At 36.8% G+C, this 22,842-nt stretch overlaps 1 protein-coding gene and 3 pseudogenes across 1 annotated transcript; all 4 read left to right on the top strand.

Moving 5' to 3' along the window:
- Window positions 1-1,980: 1,980 nt before the first annotated feature.
- On the top strand, window positions 1,981-3,035 carry LOC110323770 (annotated as a pseudogene).
- Window positions 3,036-4,823: 1,788 nt separating this feature from the next.
- On the top strand, window positions 4,824-7,486 carry LOC110323865 (annotated as a pseudogene).
- Window positions 7,487-7,547: 61 nt separating this feature from the next.
- LOC110326338 lies at window positions 7,548-8,421 on the top strand (annotated as a pseudogene).
- An 11,558-nt stretch (window positions 8,422-19,979) lies between these two features.
- Window positions 19,980-21,030, top strand: LOC110325171 (olfactory receptor 502). The gene has a single exon (XM_021202915.1). The coding sequence runs from the start codon at window positions 19,993-19,995 to the stop codon at window positions 20,935-20,937; it is 945 nt and encodes a 314-aa protein (XP_021058574.1). The 5' UTR covers window positions 19,980-19,992; the 3' UTR covers window positions 20,938-21,030.
- The last annotated feature ends 1,812 nt before the right edge of the window (window positions 21,031-22,842 follow it).

The following is a 22,842-nucleotide window of genomic DNA, read 5'->3' on the forward strand; positions in this document are numbered from 1 at the left end:
ATTCCACCATTAGACATTTGGGGATCAGAATCACAGCATACAAATTGTTTGAGTGCTTCAGTCTCTGCTCTATCAATGAATACTGAGAATAAGAAAAATAATCTATATCCTGTCTGACAGTGAAGATCCTCTACATATAAAATGCTTAGCATAATTATTAGTATTAAGGAATACTGAAAGAAATATTGGTTTTAATTATTGCAGTGGTTGTCAAACAAACCATGCAATAAAGCGCTACAAGTCTCCTGAAATTAGGGTTAGCAAGAGAACTAGAGTACCACCAAGTCTTCGGGCTGAAGAATTAGTGTTATACCATGACCTACCTATATAGAGGGCACTAGTCAAGAGTGACATTTCGACTGTATTTCTATTCTTGGAGACATCCAAGTCATTTTTAAATTCTACTTCACTGTGGAATTTAAAAACATTCATGTTCTGCCTTCACATGATATGATAGAAATGTACATTTTTGTTATTTAAATTTAAGTTTATATGAAGTTTCACCTCATGCTACTCTAGGCTACTTGATGGCATATGCTAAAGGTGGTAATTTAAATACTAATTTATAAATATATATAAAATGAGTAAAACTAGATCTATCTTTTATACTTTAAGTATAATAAATTTTTTATTTAGTACAAATATAAGTATAATCTTAGAAATAATTGTTTTTAACAAAATTTTTGTATTATGATGTAGTAAATAGTAAACAAACCATATATGACTGTGCATGATCATCTAAGAGAGAACTAAATAAGAAATTGAGCTTTTGAGAATTGGCAGGATCTTGGGAGCTTGGTTATTCTAGCCCATGTATTGACTCACTCACTAACAACCACAGTAAATAGTAATGTTCAATGAAACTTCAGAATTCACATTCGAATCTGAGTATCTTCAGGGATTTATCCTCAAAGGAGACAAACACTAAAAGATGACTACATAACCATGCATTCTTGAATTTTCACTGAATTATAAATGAGTTATCATTTTAAGGTTGGACTCTGGCTTTTAATAATGAATCTGGATGAATGGTTTTCATATATAAATTGAGAAAAATATTTATGTTCTCAAAATAAAATTGTCTTAGCTATGGGTTGAGTATCTATTATGTTGTTTTCAAACTAATTGGATAGATATTTCACATTAAATGGTAAAATGGCATTTTTTCTTTCAAATATATTAAATATATCTAACAATTTTCAATAGATATTTTTATTGATAATTTAAAATTCTTGTTTAGTTGGTATATGAGCAATAACTTTATTTATTTAGGAAAATATTACATAATACCTGTTTAAAAACTTTACAAAAAATTCTAATCATTTCTGGTATAAAGGAGTCTAAGGTTTTTATTCTTTAACTTTATTATTACCTATATGTTAAGTAGTAGGTTTCTGACAGTTAAGATTTTAATTCTGATTTTAAAAGCTATAAATGACATGCAAGTAAAATAATGTCTTTCAAAGTTATAAAATAGTGGTGAAGTTAATATTTTAGGCAAATATAATATCAGAGTTCAAAAATATATAAGAAAGTATTGCAATTTCATTCAAATTACTGATTTGTATCTATGCATAATCCTTAGATTCATGTTTGTTTTTAAAGAAGTATGTAAATATATTAGCTAGTTCTCAACTATTTCTTATAAAAGTTTATGCATTCATCTTTTATAACATAGTACTGATTAATTTTTGCTATTCTAATTGATATTCTATGTTTATTTTTCACTTTAAGGAAATGGTAAAAGAACATGACCTATAAAGAAACAGGCTTTTATGACATAGAAAATTTTTAGGGGTGTTGTGCTAACCACATTTAAATTGTAGACTCATCCTTGCAGATGAGTAAATATACATGCTTGGACATCTTTAAATATAATTGCATTATTTGTATATGAATGAAAGTGAAACTACTCATTTATAAATGCCCTCCCTTTATGTATCCATCACAGCCTTGACCTGGCAGCAGCTACACTGTCCCATGGCTTTCCTGGAGGACAGGAACCACAATGCAGTGACAGAGTTCATTTTATTGGGATTAACAGATGACCCAGTCCTCAGAGTCATCCTCTTCACCATCATCCTGTGCATCTACCTGGTGACTGTGTCTGGGAACCTCGGCACCATCCTACTCATCAGAGTCTCTTCCCAGCTCCATCATCCCATGTACTTTTCTCTGAGCCACTTGGCTTCTGTTGACATAGCCATCTCTTCTTCTGTCACACCAAATATGGTTGTCAACTTCCTGGTGGAGAGGAGCAGTATATCACACTGGTGTGGCATCCAGCTTGGCTCAGCTGCTTTCTTTGGTGCTACTGAATGTTTCCTTCTGACTGCAGTATATCACACTGGTGTGGCATCCAGCTTGGCTCAGCTGCTTTCTTTGGTGTTACTGAATGTTTCCTTCTGACTGCCATGGCTTATGATCATTTTGTGGCAATCTATAACGCACTGCTTTATTCAATCAAAATGTCCAAACAAGTGTGTATCCAATTGCTTGTAGGGTCTTATATTGGTGGCTTTATTCATGCTTCCTTCTTTATACTTTCCTTTGTTTCTTTTCTTTTCTGTTGACCAAATAGAATCAATTACTTTTTCTGTGATTTTTACTCCTTTAGTTGAACTCTCCTGTTCTGATAATGGTGTCTTTATAATTCTTGATTCATTTTCTACTGGCTCTATTATTGTAATCACACTGTTTGTTATTGCTATTTCCTATACCTAGATCCTCATCACCATCCTGAAGATGCAGTCTACTGAAGGTCAACACAAGAGTTTCTCTACATGCTCCTCTCACCTCGCTGTAGTCACTATTATATGGGACAGTCCCATTTATTTATGTGATGCCCAAGTCCAGAACAAGGTGATATCTGTGTTCTACGTGGTGGTAATCTCCATGTTGAACCCCATCATCTACAGCCTCAGGAATAATAAGATTTTAAGGATGCTCTGAAGAAACAGCTTGGTGAAAAAAAATATTTTCTAAGAGTCAACACTTATTATGAAAGACTTTATAGAATAATAATGACTCTTTAGTATAATATTAAATGGAGTGTTCTGATTGAAAACATTATAGTATATTACTAGCTTTTCAATAAATATGGGGGTTCAAATTTCATGTTACATAGAAAACTAGAAGTTTTATAATAAAATCAAATTAAAATTTAACTTAAGGGCATAAATCTAATAATATAAATTGCTAAACATAATTTTAATTTACATTAACATTTTTCCAAGTTGTAAATGTTTAAGCATGTCACATGTTTGATCTTAATTGTTCACAAAGTCTTGTATAATTGGCAAGAGCCTGATATCTATCATGGTTCTCTTGGGAATGATAAAGACATTTAAACAGTGAGCCTAATGGCAATACTTACTTTACTTGAGGCCTGTCATAAAAGACATAACTCACTCAGAACTTTTCTATCTTATTTATTGGCCAGGGACTGAGTATCTTTGTTCAACCACACATCCCTACCATGAGGTACAGAAACAGAATGAATCAATAGACTCAACCCACCAAGGAATGAAACTTGTAAACCTCTCTGTCAGGAATGACCCTTTTCTTTTTATAAGTTGATTATCTTAACTATTTGTTATAGCAACAGAAACCAGACTAATAAGGATTTCAATACTTCAGGTTATGCTTCAATTAACAGTTATCTTCAGATAAATTTGATAATCCTCACTCCAACATATAACAAGGACACATGCTTCACCATGTTCATAACAACCTTATTTGTACATAGTCAGAAGTTGGAAACAACCCTCAACAGAGGAATGGATACAGAAAATGTGGTACATTTACACAATGGAGTACTACTCAGCTATTAAAAACAATGACTTCATGAAATTCAAAGGCAAGTGAATTAAACTTGAAAATATTATCCTGAGTGAGGTAACCCAGTCACAAAAGAACACACACGGCACATGGTATGTACTCACTGATAAGTGGATTTAGCCAAACAAAACAAAACAAAACAACAAAAAACCACCCATGACACAATTCACAGACCATATGAAACCCAAGAAGAAGGAAGACCACACCAAAGTGTGAAGACTACAGTTCTACTCAGAACAGGGAAGAAAATAATATCGGGAAGTAGAGGGAGAGAGGAATCTGAGAGGATGAAAGGAGAGAAGAAAGGGGCTGATTTAGATACAGGAGGATGGGGGAGAAGTACAGAGGGTCAGGAATTTGAAAGGAAGTGTGTAGCAGTGAGGGAAGGTGAACTGGGGTAGCTGCTACCCAAGAGGTTCCCAGGACCCAATAGGGAGGACATTCACTGAATTAGCCAACAAATGGGAGATAGAACCTGTAGAGACCATGTCCAGTGACTAGACATGATTTTTGGTTGAGGGATGAAGTCACCTACCCACATCAAAAATATTAATCCAGAATTACTCCTGTCAAAGGAGTAATTGCAGGGGCAAGGAGCAGAACACAGACTGAAGGAAAGGCCATCCAGAGACTGCCCCACCTAGGAATCCATCCCATCTGTAGACACCAAACCCAGACACTACTGCTGATGCCAAGAAGTGCTTACTGACAGGAGCCTAATATAGCCATCTCCTAAGAGGCTATGCCAGAGTCTGACCAAAACAGCTGTCGATGCAGGCAGTCAAACATAGGGTTGAGTGTGGGGGACCCCAGTGGAGAAGTTAGGGCAAGGCCTAAAGGAGCCGAAGGGGTTTGCAACCTCATAAGAAGAGCAACAATATCAACTAAACAGACACAGACCCCCCAATGGCCCAGGGAACAAACCACCAACCAAAGAGTACAGAGCAGGGAACCCATGGCACCAGCTGGATAGGTGGCCGAGGATGGCCTTATCTGGTAACAATGGGAGGGGAGCACCTTGATTCAGTGGAGGCTGGATGATTCAGGGTAGAGGAATGCTAGAGCACTGAGGCAGGAGTGGGTAGAGGCGGACCCTCAGAAAGGTGGGGGGGAGGGGAGAGGGGGTTGTGGAGTGGAAACTGGGAAGGGGATAACATTTGAAATGTAAATAAATAAAATAACCAATAAAAGGGGGAAAATTATTTTTGATATATTCAAAAAAGGAAAAAAAAAGAAGCAAAAACAAACTAAACTTCCTAGAAATGTTGTAGAAAGGCTAATCTATAAGGATGAACGTTGTAGACTCATAAAGCTTCTGATCTGTGGTCTTTGACCCTGGTCATGACCTAATTGTGGAGTCTGAAGTGAAGAGTATATCCTTGATTTATCTGCAAATTTCTCTTATATTTTGAAAGCTTCATACTTTATAACACATATATTGATCATATCCACCTAGCACTATCTCCTTCTAACTTCATATAGTGCCCCCACTTCATCTACTCCTGCTCAATTCAATATCTCATTTAAACATTTTAAATGATCTCTTTTATTGGGAGATTATAATGTAATTTTAACCCTTATCTTCCCATCAAATGTCCGTACATACCTCTCCTTGCTCTTTTAAATTCATATCTGATTTTTCCATTTTTATTAATAACTTCTGAGTACAATTAATGTTTCACATATGCAGATGGGAGTGTGGACATCGACTGGGTAAGTAACATACAAGCATTCTTGTTCCTAAAAGAGAGTGACTTTCTCAAGAACCATCACCTGTCAGTAGCTCCTCTAACAGGCCTGAGAAAACAGAAGTATTTTTTTTCTTCTGTTCCTGCTGGAATGTAGATTGGCCTGATCTTATGCAGGTAACCATTTTAATTGTGCAACAACCAAGTTATATTTACAACTCAACATTATATAGTGCTTCTCTCCACTTGCCAGCTCTTACTTACATTCATTTGAATTCCCCTTTGGTAACGTTCTCTGTGGATTTTAAGTTGGAGACTGGTATAGATAAGCCATGTTCAGGTGAGCACACAGAGTTCTCTGATCATTTAAAGGCCTCTGTATTGACTACTACCCTCTGCAAAAAGAAACATGTCTAACCAAGGTTGAAACAACACAAACTTCTTCCCTGTGTTCATGAGATCTGCCTGTATCTATTCATTCTGCTGGCCCTCAGGGCTTCACACCTGTTCCCTCTATTCCTAATTACATTGTTGTTGGTGCCCTTTTCCCCTCACCTTCCCCTCTCCCATCCAGGTCCCTTGTGGTATACAAGAGACTAAGATTAATATCATTTAACTTTATTCTTTCATAGCTGTTAAGTAGTGGGGTTTAGATAGTTAGGTTTCTAATACTGACTTTACTGACTTGTAAATGACATGCAAGCGAAATAATCTCTTTTAACATTCTGAAAGTATTAACAAAATAAAATTTTATGAAAATATATAACATATTTAAAACAATATACATATGACATATTGAAAATTCCATAAGGTCTTTAATTGTATCTATGCATAATTCTTATATTCTTCCTTTTTCATACTTTTAATAACTATGTATGCTGCTTTTCAAATACTTTTTACAGAATTTTATACCTTTCCTAGTATACTAAAGATTTTTTGGTTATTATAATCAATATTCTAATTTTATTTTTCTCTTAAAGGTAGAGTTGGTAAACCAACATTATGCATAAACAAACAGCCATATTATATGAGAGAAAGATTTTAGTAGATTGTGTTAACCTACTTTAAATTTTGACTTACAGGCAAAAAAATATGGATTCTTGAATACCTTCTAATAGAATTGCACTACTTGTGTACTAGTGAAAGTGAAACCCGACATTTATAAATTCTTTCCTGTGACATCTCCATCACAGCCTTGATCTGTCATCAACTACACAGTTCCAAGGTTTTCTTGGAGGAAGGGAACTGCACTGCAGTGACAGAACTTATTTTATTGGGTTTAACAGATGACCCAGTCCTTGTCATCCTCTTCACCAGCATCCTGTGCATCTACCTAGTGACTGTGTCTGGGAACCTCAGCACCATCCTTCTCATCAGAATCTCTTCCCAGCTCCATCATTCCATGTACTTTTTCTCGGCCACTTAGCTTCTATTGACAAAGGCATTTCATCTTCTGTTATATCCAATATGCATGTTAATTTCTGGCTGGAAGGAAGGAGTTTCTCCTACACTGAATGTGGCATCCAGCTTGGCTCAGTTTTTTTCTTTGGAACTGTTGAATATTTCCTTCTGGCTGCCATGGCTTATGATATATTTGTGGCAATCTGTAACCCACTGCCTTATTTAACCAAAAATGTCAACACAAGTCTACATCCAGTTGCTTCTAGGGTCGTATATTGGTGAGTTTCTTAATGCTTCCTGCTTTACAATTTCCTTCATTTCTTTTTTTCCCTGTAGTCCAAATAGGGTCAGTCACTTTTTCTGTGATTTTACACCTTCAGTTGATCTCTCCTATTGTGATAACAATAACCTCCTAATTCTTGACTCATTTTCTGCTGGATCCATCATTGTGATCACAGTGTTTGTCATAGTCATTTTCTACCTACATCCTCATCATCTTCCTGAAGATGCGCAGGCATCAGGATATCCAAGAATACCAGGGAAAGACAGGTCACTAAAGGACAGCATAAGAACACAATCAAAAAGAGGCAGGGTCCTTCTTCTTTGGGAAAACACCAAATGGCTGATGACGCCGGTGCAGCGGGAGGCCCAAAGGACCTGGGGGCCCAGGATTAGGAGGCTGCGGAGGGAGGTTTCCATGGAGGATTCGGCAGTGCTCTTAGGGGCCGCAGTCGTGGTCGAGGCCATGGCCTTGGTGAAGGCCGCGGGGTTCGTGGAGGTAAAGCTGGAGACAAGGAATGGATTCCCATCACCAAGCTAGGCCGCCTGGTTAAGGACATGAAGATCAAGTCCTTGGAGGAGATCTACCTGTTCTCCCTGCCCATTAAGGAGTCTGAGATCATTGGGTGCATCCCTAAAGGATGAGGTTCTGAAGATCATGCCAGTGCAGAAGCAGACTCGGGCTGGCCAGCGGACCAGGTTCAAGGCATTCGTCGCTATTGGGACTATAATGGTCAAATTGGTCTTGATGTTAAGGACTCCAAGGAGGTTGCCACTGCCATCTGAGGGGCCATCATCTTGGCCAAGCTTTCCATCGTCCCTGTGTGGAGAGGCTTCTGGGGGAACAAGATTGGCAAGCCCCACACTATTTTATCCAAGGTGACAGGCGGCTGTGGCTCTGTGCTGGTGCGTCTCATCCCTGCCCCCAGAGGCACTGGCATTGTCTCTGCTCCTGTGCCTAAGAAGCTCCTGATGATGGCCCGGTATAGATGACTGCTACACTTCAGCAGGAGGCTGCACTACCACCCTGGGCAACTTTGCCAAGGCCACCTTTGATGCCATCTCCAAGACTTATAGCTACCTGACCCCTGACCTCTGGAAAGAGACTGTCTTCACCAAGTCTCCTTATCAGGAATTCACTGATCATATTGTGAAAACCCACACCGGAGTCTCTGTTCAGAGGACCCAGGCTCCAGCTGTGGCTGACACATAAGGGTTTTTATACAAGAAAAATAAATCTATTAATCCATTAAAAAAAAGAAGAGCCAGGGTAATATGACATCTTGAGAGCTCAGATACCCTGCTACAGTAAACATATAAGGATCATACTTAAGCCACACTATAGACATTACCTCAGAGTAAAGGCCTGAATAAAGATTTTCAGAACAGATGAAACCAAGAAAAAAAACTGGAATAGCCATTCTAATATCTAATCAAATAAAATTCAAACAAAATTAATCAAATGAGACAAGGAAAGACACATCAAGGGAAAACTCCACCACCACAATCTCAAAATTATTAACATCTATACCCCCAATGCAAGGGCACCAACATATGCAAAAGAAACAATACTAAAGTTTACATGATACATTGAAAACCCACACATTAATACTGGTAGACTACACTGTGACCAAGGAACAAGTTGTTAAGACAGAAACTAAACAAAGAAATAAAAAAATGTACCTAAGTTCTGAATCAAATTGACCTAAAGATATCTATAAAATAGTTCACATAAACACAAAAGAATATACCTTCTTCCCAGCACCCCACTGAACCTTCTCCAAAACTGATTATAGAGTTGGTCACAAAGCTAGCCTCAATGGATATAAGAAAATTGAAAAATCCCTTGTATCTTATCAAACCACAAAGAATTAACACCAAACAACAACAGATACAACAGAAAACCTACAAACTCCTAGAAACTGAAAGTCTTTACTGAATGATCATGGGTCAGGAAAGAAATAACTAAAGTAAGACTTCCTAGAATTCAATGGAAATGAAGGTACAACGTACCCAAATTTATGGACACAATAAAAACATTGATAAGAGGAAAATTAAGAGCATTAAGTACCTCCATAAAGAAATTAGAGAGCTATCATGCTAGCAAAGCTTAACAGCATACCTGAAAGTTCTAGAAGAAAGAAAATAATACACCCGAGAGGGGTAAAGGACAGGAAACAATCAAGCTCAGGGCTGAAATTAATTAGTTAGAAACAAAGAGAACACTGCAAGGAATCAACAAGTGTAAGAGCTGGATCTTCAAGAAAATCAACAAGAGAGACAAACCCTTAGCCAAATTAACTAAAAGACAAAGGGAGAATAGTCAAATAAACAAAATAAGAAATAAAAAGGGACACACAAAAAAGTTTAAGGAATCTTTGGGTCTTATTTCAAAAGCCTTTACTCCACAAAATTTAATATCTAAACAAAAGAGAGAATTTCTTGACAGATTCTGATTACCAAAGTTAAATTAAAAATAGATAATTAACTTATATATTCCTATAACACTTCAGGAAACAGAAGCAATCATAAAAAGTCTCCCAGCCAAAAAAATTCTTCCAGACTTTCAAAGAAGAGTTAATATGACTACTTCTTGAACTATTCAAAAAGGAGATGCAGAAGGAACATTGCCAAACTCATTTCATGAGGCCACAGTTACCCTAATATCTGAACAAAACAGGACTCACTGAAGAAAGAGAATGTCAGGTTATGAACTTTATGCACATTAATGCAAAAGTACTAAATAAAACACATACAAACTGAATCTAAAAACACATAAAAACATGATCTACCATGACCAAGTAAGCATCATATGAGGAATGCAAGGATGTTTCACTATATGGAAAACCATCAACATAATCCCTCACATAAACAAACTGAAATAAGACAACCACTTGATCATCTCACTAGATGCAGAAAAAGCCTTTAACAAAATCCAACAGCCTTTCATACTAACAGTCCTAGGAGATCAGAGAAACATGGTGCACACCTAACAATAACAAAGTCAGAACACAGGAACCCAATAGCCAACATAAAATAAAATAGAGAAAAAAAAAATGTAAAGCAATTCCACTAAAATTACAAGCAAGGTAAGGCTGTGCAGAGTCTTCATATCTATACAATATAGTATTTGAAGTTTTCACTAGAGCAATAAGGAAACTAAAGTAAACCAAAGGGATGCAAATTGGAAAGGAAGAAGGCAAAGTATTCACAGATGATATGATAGAATATATAAGTACCCCCCCCCCCAAAAAAAAAATCTACCAGAGAACTCCTAGAGCTGATAAACACTTTCGGCAAAGTGGCTAGATACAAAATTAACTCAAAAAAAAATTCTATCACCCCCTTTATACAAATGATGAATGGACTTATAAAGAAAGTAAGGAAACACCATCCTTCACAATAGCCAAAAATAAAATAAAATATCTTGGTGTACCTCTAACAAAGCAAAGAAAAGACCTGTATGACAAGAACATCATGTTGCTGAAGAAAGAAACTGAGGAAGATATTAGAAGATAGAAAGATCTCCCATGGTCATGGGTCAGTAGGATTAACATAGAAATCTACAGATTCAAAACATTTCCTATCAAAATTCCAATGCAAGTCCTTTACCTGCCTTGAAAAAGCAATTCTCATCCTTATACAGAAAACAAAACAAAACAAAAAAAACCCACAGGAGAGCTAGAACAATCCTGAATAGTAAAAGAACTTCTGGAGGTATAACTATCCCTTATTTCAAGCTATTATTACAGAAGTAATAGTAACAAAAACCTCATGGTGTTGGTATGAAAATAGACAGGTTGATCAACAGAATAGAAACAATAACACAGAATTAAACCCACACAACCTCAGACACTTGATTTTTGATAAACAATCCAAATCATAGTATGACAAAAACATATTCAACAAATGGTACTGGTGTAACTGGATGTCTGCTTGTAAAAGACTGCAAATAGATTCATGTCTATCACCCTCACAAAATTCAAGTTAAGTAGATCAAGAAATGCAACATAAAACCAGTACATTAAATCTAATTGAAGAGAAAATGGGGACGTGCCTGTAACACATTGACACAGGTGACAACATCTTTAACCGAACACTAATAGCTCAGGCACTAAGATCAACACTGAATAAATGGGACCTCATGGAATTGAAAATCTTCTGTAAGGCAAACAACACCATCAATAGGACAAAGATCAGCCTACCGAATATGACCTCCATCTGATCAAGACTAAATCAAAATATTTAAGGAAAACATGAAGTTAGACACCAACAAACCAAATAACTCAATTTTAAAAAGGGATAAAGAACTAAATAGAGAATCCTCAACAGAGGAATCTCAAATGACCTAAAAGCACTTAAAGAAATGTTCAGCATCTGTACTCATTAGGGAAATGCAAATCATCATTACTCTGAAATTTCATCTTACACATGTCATAATATTTATGATCAAAAACTCAAGGGACAACACATGCTGGTAAGAATGTGGAGCAATGGGTATAGCCTTCCAGTGCTTGTGGGTGTGTAAACTTGTACAACCACATAGGAAATCATTCTGGTGATATCTCAGAAAGGTGGGAATTGTAACTCAAGACCCATCTATAACACTCCTGGACATATACCCAAAAGATGCTCAAACATATCACAAAGCAGAAGGACACTAGCTCAAATTCATAGCAGCTTTATTCTAAATAGCTAGAAATGGGAAATAACCTGAATGTCCCTCCTCCAAAAACTGAATAATGAAAATGTGATAGATTTACATAGCAGAATACTACTCAGGAAAAAAAAAAACAAAAACAAAAAACAAAAAAACTAACATTAGGCAATCTGCAGGCAAATGGATGTAACTAGAAAATATCACTCTGATTGAGGTAACCCAAACCCAGAAAGGCATACATGGTATGCACTTACTTATAATTGGATATTAGTCATAAAATATAGGACACCCTTCTATAATCTTCATACACAAAGAACCTAAGTGTAAGGAGGATCCAGTGGAGGATGCTTGAGTCTCGGAAGGGAAAAATAAAATAAACATTAGAGTGGATGGAGGAAGGGAACTGGGTGGCAGAGGACTTGGGAAGGTGATAAGTTCTGTGAATTAGATTGGGGAAGAGGAATGGGTAGGGAGAGGGATAGAGGAGACAAGGGAAACCAGTGGGGAGACATCTCTTGAACTGGCAGGATACTTGGAAGAGAGGAGGATCACATAATCTAGGAAGTTGCCTCTAACTGAACTCCTACAAGATGGGGATATGGAGACAAAAAATGGCTTCCTCCTGTAGCTAAGTGTGACCACCAGTGAAGAGAGGGAGACACCAACCCACTGACAAAACTTTGATCCAAAATTTGTCCTCCCACAAGATTTTCAGGGACAAAGATTAAACCGAGATTGAGGGAATGCACAACCTATGATTGGCCCAACTTGAGACCCAACCCATGAGGGAAAGCCTATCCCGGAGACTGTAAATGATACTCTGTTTTAAACATTAGGCATAACTTAAGATGTCATGTGGAAGAGAAGGAGAAAGAATGAGGGAGCCAGACAGGTTAAGGGTACAACAATAAGATTTACAGGGTTAATTAACCTGGTTCAGTGGGACTCCTCCAACTAAAGAACATGTGTGAGCTTGTCCTGGACCCTGTAAATATTTGTAACAGGTGTAGCCTCATATTCATGGTGATCCCCTTATTATTGGAGCAGGGGCTATCTCTCACTCTGTTGCCTGCCCTTAGATCCTTTAACCTAGCTGGGCTGCCTTGTCTGGCCTGAGTGAGATAGTTTGCCTTAACTACTGCTGGAACTTAATGTGCCAGGGCAGGTTAGAACACATGGGGATCTTTCCATTCTTCAAAGAGAAGGGGAGGAGAGAACAGAGGAAGGACGGAACATGGAGGAGTGGATGGAGGGGGGCCTGCAATCCAAATGTAAAGTGAATAAACAAACTAATGATAAAAACAGAAAAGAAAATAAATGAGAACTGTGTTTTGATTCACATTTTGTGATATTGTTGTGCCCTTCCCCCCAGCGTTGACTGGGCTAATTCAGACCCTAGCCCACCTAAGGTTGAGTCTTCAGACCTAGGTAAAGTCTATTGTCCTGCCACCTCTGCTGCTTCCTCCAAGACATCACTACCTTCTGAGAGGCTGAACCTGTTTTCCTGATGAGATCCTGACAAAGCAATGAGATCCTGGCAAAGTAGGGGATGGGTATCCCCCCTTTAAATTCAAGACCCTACAATTAAAGATTGAGCCTTGATCAGAGAACTTTGTCTTGGCTCATTATTTCTCTTGCCATCCTTCCCTTCCATCCCCAGCTTTCCTTTCAGGGACCCAGTAAACCTTGGCTGCTGGTGGCTATAGGTGGCTCCCAAATGAGTGGCCTGAATGTGGAAAGAACGACTGAGGGACAATGTCTTGGTGGGGCCCCACAGAAAAAAGAAGTATGTATTCTGCACAGTGAGTAACATACAGCATTAATGTAAGTGCTACAAATTTCATCTGTTGATTGCAAGGGTGCAAAACGGATACAGGTAGACTGAGTCAGCATCTGCCCAATGCTGATATCAGCTAGGAATTGACAGTGGAAAGTGGGACTAGAAAATTCTAAACAGGCATTTGTCCACAGTCAAGAATTGCATCAGGCGCTGGGCATGGTGGCTCATGCCTTTAATCCCAGCACTTGGGAGGCAGAGGCAGTCGGATTTCTGATTTCGAGGCCAGCCTGTTCTACAGAGTGAGTTCCAGGACAGCCAGGGCTACACAGAGAAACCCTGTCTCAAAAAACCAAAAAAAAAAAAAAAAAAAAAAAAAAAAAAGAACTGCATCAGGCAAGAGGAGTAGGGCTTAAAATAAAATAAAACAAAATAGAAAGAGCAAAAAACAAAAAATCGAAGAAGAGGGAGATGCTAGATATACAAATAATATGACACAGAGAGATCAAGAGAGAAGGAAAATGGATTTCAGAGCTCTCCCAAGGACAGACAGAAATTGGGAGATATACTGCTTTCTCTCTGGCTCCTACAGGAGACATCATTAGTTCTGGTTACATCAAAGTTCTTTACCCTCACTGTGTTGTCTGTTTGGTGCACCAATCTGTCCACATGTCAATTTGTGTCTGTTTTTGTTTCATTGTTTGAATGACTGTTGCTCTATGTTTTATGTTGAAAAGAAAAAATGGTTAAAATTTTATCTGCTGGCTATCCATCTCTTGATTCAGTCTGAATTTGCACAGCACAGACTGATTTCAGTTGTACTGAACCTTTAGCCAGGAGTCAAGCAGTCAAGCACAGCAGGAGAGACCCTGCTGAAAAGCTGCTTTTAAGAGGGGCCAGCAGCTTCTTAAGTTCTAAGGCAAATAAGCTGATAGTTGTTTTTTCCTAGAAAAATCTCTGCAATTGTGATTATTGGGTTCAGAAAATGACAACATGCTTTTTCTCTTGAAATTATAGCTAGAAAAAGTACAAATTCTTTGGTCTAAATTTATAAGATTAGTGTAGCCTCTTCATTTGGTTTCTGACTGGTCTTAAAGGTATAAATATGCTTTGCATGACTTGGTCATAGAGTATTAGCTTATGTTATTGAGTATGATTTAAAAAGTGTAACATTGGTAATAGAAAGTTAGCTTAAAACTAGTAACTTAGGGTTGGAGTCATTTTAAACAACACATGCCAACCCAGGAAACCAGGCCTCTAAAGATACTTCTAAATTGGGATAATATTTTATGTAGTTCTTATCCTAGAAACTAAAATTATAAGAGATAAGATTTAAAACAATGTCTCTTTAATGAAGAATTAAAAGTTGCACTGTCATGCATTCATATTGAAGGGAAATGAAATTTAAGATAAAATTTGAGGCCTGATTCACGTAACTTCCAAAGAAAAAGTTGTTTGTAAACTTAGAAGTCTGAGGTAGAGAACACAGTGGAACAGGCCCTGACCACGCCTGGGCAGGCCCACTGTTAAAACATACCTGGGGAAAAAAAGGAATGCAGGAACTTGTCTGGGCTATCTTGGCTGAGTCATCAGCCACCTAGTTTGAAGTTATATGCTAACCAAATGTTCCACTGACCTAGATAAGCATCTGCCCCTCGGGACTCCTGACATCCTGACTTGCACGCACTATTCTACTGATGTGTAATTGTTTTCTGCTGATGTTTAAATGAGTCAATCGTGTGCAACTGCGCAAATTCTCCCCAGCTCCCCTCCCCCCTGACTCTTTCCCTATAAAAACCCCTAGTTTCGGGCCTCATGGTTGATCCCTCTGTCTCCTGCGTGAGATATGTATCGGCTCGGCTCGGAGCTCCATTATTAAACTACCTCGTGTTTTTAATATCAAGATGGTCTATTCGTGGTTTTTGGGTGCCATCTTCTCTAGACTGGAGTGGGGAGGGCTCCCCATGGAGGAATTGGCAGCCAAACTTTAGAACACAAAAGTGATGCTTCTGGTATTAATTTAAAGAGAATGGATTGTTTAAAATCGGGTTTTGCTTTCCAAAATTTATGGTTATGCATTAATATTGCAAAGGAACCTTAAAAATTACAGTTAAAATTGCCAGTGTTCCATTGGCTGCAGTTTGCAGTTTGATTGCAAGCTTAGGATTTTTAGCTCACCCATATATTTCGCAATTAGAGTGATGACAAGAGTATAAAAGTTAAAAACAGCTGTTTCCAGTACGGGCCTGATGCCCCTTTTATACAAATTTTGTAGGATATAGTGTTAGAAGCAAAATTTAACCCCCCAAGATTGGAAAGCAGATCTCAGTGAGAATTATTTGGTGTCAAACAGGCTACTGATGAACTTTTTTAGGATTTTGTGGATACACTATTAAAACAGCTAGTAGAATTTTCAGAGACCCTCAAACAGGGCTTCCTTTTGATATGCAACTGTCTTATGAGAACACTAATGCAGGTCATGGCAACCATCTGGCCATAGAAAGCAATGACAGACTTATCTGGATATATTCATCTTTGGGCAGAAATTGGACCCTCATACAATCAGGGTTTGGCTATGGTTACTGCCTTGCAGGGAACTACAGTACATACAAGCAATGCTTTCACAGCATTAAGGTTATAGGGAATCTTTTAAGTATAAATCATATTTCAATGACCTGGCCACTGGTAAGAGTGTGTAGAGGGGTGAATTCTCCAACTTTAATTGTGTTGGGTTCATTGTATATTTTGAGCTTTAGTAAAGTTTCTTTTATGAATGTGGGTGTTCTTGATTTTGGAGCATAGGGATTCAGAATTGAGATTTCCTCTTGGTGGATTTATACTTTGTGGAATATAAAGTGAACTTTCCAATCTCATATGATAACTTTTGGTTGAAAGTCTGTTTTATTGGATATAGATTGTCTTGTTTCTTGGGACCATTTGCTTGGAAGACCTTTTCCAGCCTTTTACTCTGAGGTCTTTGTTATTGAGTTGTGATTCTAGAAATGCAGCCAGATACTGGCTCCTGTTTAAGTACCCAGTCTTTAGCCTGTGCTATTTTATTGCAGAATAGATTCCATTGATACTGAGAGATATTACAGACAGATGACACTTTGTTCGTCTCATTATTGTTTCCAGAAATAATATTATGTGTGTACTGTTCTCTTCTTTTCAGTTTGTTGTAAAAATGTTTAACTTCTTGTGTTTTTGTGTGTGCAGTTACCCTCCTTTTATTGGATATTTCCTTCCAGTATTCTCTGTAGGGATCAATTAGTAGAAAGATATTGTTAAAATTTGGTTTTGTCATGGAATAACTTGGTTTCTCCATCTATTGTGTTTGAGTGTTTTGCTGCTTATAGTATCCCGGGCTGGAACTTGTGTTCTCTTAGGGCCTGCATGACATCTGTCCAGGATCTTCAAGCTTTTAGACTCTTTGTTGAGAAGTTTGGTGCAATTCTGATAGGTCTGCCTTTATATGTTACTTTGCCTTTTCCTCTTACTGCATTTATTATTCTTTCTTTTTTTTTTTCTGTGCATTTAGTGTTTTGATTATTATGTGAAGGAAGTATATTCATTTCTGGTCTGATCTAATTGATGTTCTTATACACTTATGGCCACCTCTTTCTTTTGGTTAGGGAAGTCTTCTTTAATTTTCTTGATGATGATTTCTGGCCCTTTGAACTGGGGACCTTCACACTCTTTTATTTTTCTTATTCTTAGGTTTGTTCTTTTCATTGTGTCCTGAATTTCTGGGATGTTCTGTGTTAGGAGCTTTTTTGCAAGTTGTGTTTTCTTTGACCTTTGTGTCATTATTTACTATGGTATCTTTTAAGCCGGAGATTTTCTCTTCTATTTCTTATATTCTGATGCTGGTGCTTGCATCTTTAGCTCCTGGTCTGTTTCTTAAGTTGTCTATCTCTAAGGTTGCCTCCATTTGTGTTTCTTTATTGTTTCTATTTCCATATTTACTTTTTGGACAGTTTTGGTCAATTCCTTCACCTGCTTGATTGTTTTTGTTTTTGTTTGTTTGTTTGTTTGTTTAAGGGATTCATTTATTTCCTCTTTAAGAACTTCTGTTAGCTTGTGTTTTTCTGTATTTCTTTAAGGGAGTCATTTATAACAGACTTCTGTCATCTTCATTAGATGGGAGTTTAGGTCATCATCTTGAGTTTCAGGGGTGTTAAGGTATCCAGGGCTTGTTGTTAAGGTATCCGGGGCTTGTTGTGGGGGGATAACTTGGTTCTGATAATGGTGAATTGCATTGTGTTCTGTCCCTTATGATTTTGCACTTGCCCTGTTTTTGTTTTCGTTTTTGTTTTTAGTTTTTTGTTTTTAATAGATGTAGATATTTATCCACTATTAGATTATAGGAGTTAGAGTCACAGTGTAAAAATCATTTGACCTTTCAATCTGTGCTCTATCAATGGAATAATCAGAATAAGAAAAGCATCTACATCCTAATATCCTGTAAATATTCTCTATATGTAAATTGCTTACCATAATTATCAGAATAAAGGGATGTGGGTAGGAATATTTGTTTGCTCTTACTATAGTTATTGTCAAAGCAACACTCCTATAGCAGGGCTACAAGGGATATTGCAATTAGGATTTTCAAGAGAACTAGAATACCACTGAGTCTTTGGGCTAAAGAGTTAGTGTTATCCCATGACCTATCTACATTAAGATCACTACTCAAGCATGATACTTGGACTGTATTTTCATTGTTGGGAGAATCCAAGTAATTTTAAAATTACACTTCTTTATACAATTTTAAGACATTTATGTTCTGACTTCATATAAAATGAAAAATGTCAAAATATTTGTTATTTAAAATGTAATTTTTTATATAAAGTAACGTTTTATGCTCCCTTGGGGTACTGGCTGGCATATGCTAAAGATGGCCATTAAAATATTTATTGATTAAGAATTATTGATAAGTATATGTTGAATGAATAAAAGTAGTTGTAGCTTTTATAGATGATATTTAACATTATTAATTTATTGCAAATATCACAGTTAAAAAATAACTGTTCTTAGGAAAATTTATTATATGATAATGTAGTAAATAGTGAACAAATCATATAGCACTATGCATGAACACCTAGACAAAACAAAATAATAAATTGACCTCTTGAGAATTGATAGGAGCTTGGGAGCTTAAGTATTCTTCCCTGCGATTTGAAGCACTCAATATCCATCACAAGAAATTATAAAGCTCTATCATAACCTCAGAATTCAAATTTGAATCTTCAGCATCTTCAGGGATTGATCTCTAAAGAAAACAAAAGCTAAAAGATGACAACATAACCGCACAACATTGACCTTATTCTGAAGGAGGAATGAGTTCTCATTTCAGGTAGGTCTTTGGTTTTTCATAGTGAATTTGGCTGAATCATATTCACGTATGGTCTGAGAAAAATGTATGTTCTATAAATAAATCTATTTTAGCTATTGGTTAAGTATCTATTATGTTTTCATAGTAACTTAACTCCATAGATATATCAAATTATTTGGTAAATATTTTTTATTTAAAAATTAGGAAAATATCTAAAAATTTAAATTAGATAATTTTACTAATAAATTAAAATTACTGTCTAGTTGTTGTTTCAATAATAAATTTATTAATGTAGGAAATCTCATACAACATATCTTTTAAAAATTTTAATAAAAAAACCATTCCAATCATTTTTTTGTTTATAGGAGTCTAAGATTATTATTATTTAAATACATTATTATGTGGCTGGTAAGTAACTGGTTTCAGATAGCTTCAGCTTCAGCTTCTAACTTTGCTGGATGTTATATAAACTAATGCAAGTTCAACAATCTCTTCTAAAAGCTATTGTAATCCTGATTTAAATAATATTTTATGAAAATCTCATATCTTATGAATAATGTGGCAAACATTGAAATTTCATAAATTACCTATGTGTATCTGTATATATTTCTTACATTTCTCTTAGGTATTTATACTTGCTATTTTAAGAACCATGTAAAATATTGGCTACTATCCAATTCTTTCCTATAAAAGTCTGTATTCATTTTTCCCTAATAGGACCAGCATTCATTTTTGTTATTTTTATTTATATTATATTTTTATATTGCAGTTTAAGGTACAATTGGTTAAACAATATAACAAGAAAAGAAAATGACATGTGAGGAAAAGATTTTTTGTATTGCTAACCAACTCAAAACGTAGACTCATTCCTGCAGGCAAATAAGTATGAACGCTTGGTCATATTTAAATATAATTGAATCATCTGTGCACTAAAGAAACTGAAACTACCCACTGATAAATCCTTTCCTGTACTATCTCCATCACAGACTTGATCTGGCAGCAGCTACACTGTCCCATGGCTTTTCTGGAGGATGGGAACTACACTACAGTGACAGAGTTCATTTTATTGGGATTAACAGATGACCCAGTCCTTAGAGTTGTCCTCTTTATCATCATCCTGTGCATCTACCTGGTGACTGTGTCTGGGAACCTCAGCACCATCCTTCTCATCAGAGTCTCTTCCCAGCTCCATCATCCCATGTACTTTTTTCTTAGCCACTTGGCTTCTGCTGACATTGGCTATTCATCTTCTGTCACACCCAATATGCTTGTCAACTTCCTGGTGGAGAGAAACACCATCTCCTATCTTGGATGTGGCATCCAGCTTGGCTCAGCTGTTTTCTTTGGGACAGTTGAATGTTTCCTTCTGGCTGCCATGGCTTATGACCGATTTATAGCAATCTGTAGCCCACTGCTTTATTCAAACAAAATGTCCACACAGGTTTGTGTCCAGTTGCTTGTAGGATCTTATATAGGGGGTTTTCTTAATGCCTCCTCCTTCACACTTTCCTTCTTTTCTCTTGTGTTTTGTGGACCAAATAGAGTCAATCATTTTTTCTGTGATTTTGCCCCATTAGTAAAACTATCTTGTTCTGATGTCAGTGTCCCTGCAGTTGTTCCCTCATTCACTGCTGGCTCCATCATTGTGGTGACCATATTTGTAATAGCTGTCTCCTACATCTACATCCTCATCACCATCCTGAAGATGCGCTCCACTGAGGGCCGACAGAAGGCCTTCTCTACCTGCACCTCCCACCTCACTGCAGTCACTCTCTTCTATGGGACCATCACATTCATTTATGTGATGCCCAAGTCCAGCTACTCCACAGACCAGAACAAAGTGGTATCTGTGTTCTACATGGTGGTGGTCCCCATGTTGAACCCCCTCATCTACAGCCTCAGAAATAAAGAGATTAAGGGTGCTATGAAGAGACTGTTCGGTAAAAACACATTTTCTTAGAGACATCTGCTATTTAGAAAGATTTGATTTAGTAATAAATTTCTGATAAGATTAAAGGGAATGATCTGACTAAAAAAGATTGATGACAGTGTTAGCATGTGACAAGCTCTTCAATAAATGTGGGTGATCTTATTTCATTATACATGGAAAACTGGAAGTTTCATAAAGTCAAATATATATTGCTAAACATAATTTTGATGTTACATTAATATTTTTTAAAAGTTATTCATTATGAAGCATGTTATAGACAGGATCTTTATTTGTTGTTGTTAGGTTTTTTGTAGACAGGGATATCTATGTTACAGTCCTGGTAGAACAGGCTGACCTTGACCTAACAGATTTCTTTCTCTCTGCCTCCAAAGTACTTTGATTAACGGCAAGCACTACCACCGCCTGGCTTAGATTGGATATTAAATTTCCCCCACATCTCATGTCATTTGCAAAAATCTACTGCCTATTGTAATGATCTTGGGCAATGCAAGAAAATTTAGAAATTGAGCCTACTTCTAATAATTTCTTTAGTTGAGACATGTCAAAAAATAAAAAAAGTGACTCAGAAATTTGCTTGTCATTCCTTTTGACCAGGAGGTGAGTGGCTTTGTTCAACCACACATCCCTACCATGAGGTATAGAAACAGATCATATCAATATTGTCATCCTACCAGTGACTGCAACTTGTAAACCTCTGTGCCAGGAATAATGCTTTTCTTTTGATAAGTTGATTATCTTAGCTATTTGTTTTAGTATGAGAAACCTGGATAATACAGACTTCATTCCTTCAGGCCGTGCTTGATTTAATACTGTTACCTTGAGATAAACCAAATAAATACTTCCATCTTATTGAGTGATAAGAAGCAAGAAGAGACTATAAAATTTCTAAAAAATATTGTAGAAAAAATGATTTGTTAAGTATGGATGTTCGAGACTAAAAAAAATTTCTGATCTGTAGTCTTTATCCCTGGCCACGGCCTTATTGTGGAGTACACAGAGAAGAGTTGTGAATAGATCCCTGATTTCTCTGTTAATTTCTCTGTCTAAAAATATATTCTTATGTTTTGAAATTTACATAAATCACAATAAATATATTGATCAAATTCACTCACCACTATCTCTCTCTAACTTCATAGTGTCCCCACTCTACCTTCTCCTGCTCAAATTCATATATTTTAAAAATATTTATCTATTTTATTTTCTGTATTATATTTTTTCCTCCTTTCTTTTGTCCAAATACCCCACTTACCCCTTGATTTTTCAATTTCATAGCTACTGTTTTCCATTTTTATAAATACCTTCTGAGTACAATTAGTATTATTGATTTGCACATGTCTGTGTGGACATTTGCTGCATCAGTATCATAACAGCAGACTTATTCAAAGATGAGAGTGGCTCTCCTCAAGAACCATCACATATCAGTATCTCCTCTTACTGACTTAGAGGAACAGAGTCTCATTTTCTTTTATTCATGCTGGACTGTGGATTGGCCTGAACTTTTGCATGTAACCATATTAATTGTGCAACAGGCATGTTATATTTAGAGAATAGCATTTCACAGTACTAGTCTCTATCTGCCAGCTCTTACATTCTTCACAACTTGTTTTCTGTGATATTGTAGGGGGATTATAAGTTTGAGAATGGTATAGATGACCCATGTGCTTTGATCAGCTATAGGCCTCTGCATTAACCACTGCCTTCTGGGAAGAAAAGTGCTTTTCTAACTAAGATTGAGAACAATACATACTTCTTTCCTTGTTTTTGGACTCCTGCCTCCCTGAACTCATGCACTACATGTTCCTACCAAGCTCTGGCCTGGGATAGTCTGTGACATTCTATACCAGACAAAAAGTGTGGTATCTTGTGCTGGAAAGAACGAGTTGCTGAGTTTCCAAGAACCAAGAGGAGCAAATG

The sequence above is a fragment of the Mus pahari genome, chromosome 1 (genome assembly GCF_900095145.1).
Source record: "Mus pahari chromosome 1, PAHARI_EIJ_v1.1, whole genome shotgun sequence".
In the NCBI taxonomy this organism is placed as follows: domain Eukaryota; kingdom Metazoa; phylum Chordata; class Mammalia; order Rodentia; family Muridae; genus Mus; species Mus pahari.

Excerpts from the sequence above, each read along its gene's own strand:
- LOC110325171 (XM_021202915.1), top strand. The coding sequence starts at position 19,993 with ATGGCTTTTCTGGAGGATGGGAACTACACTACAGTGACAGAGTTCATT.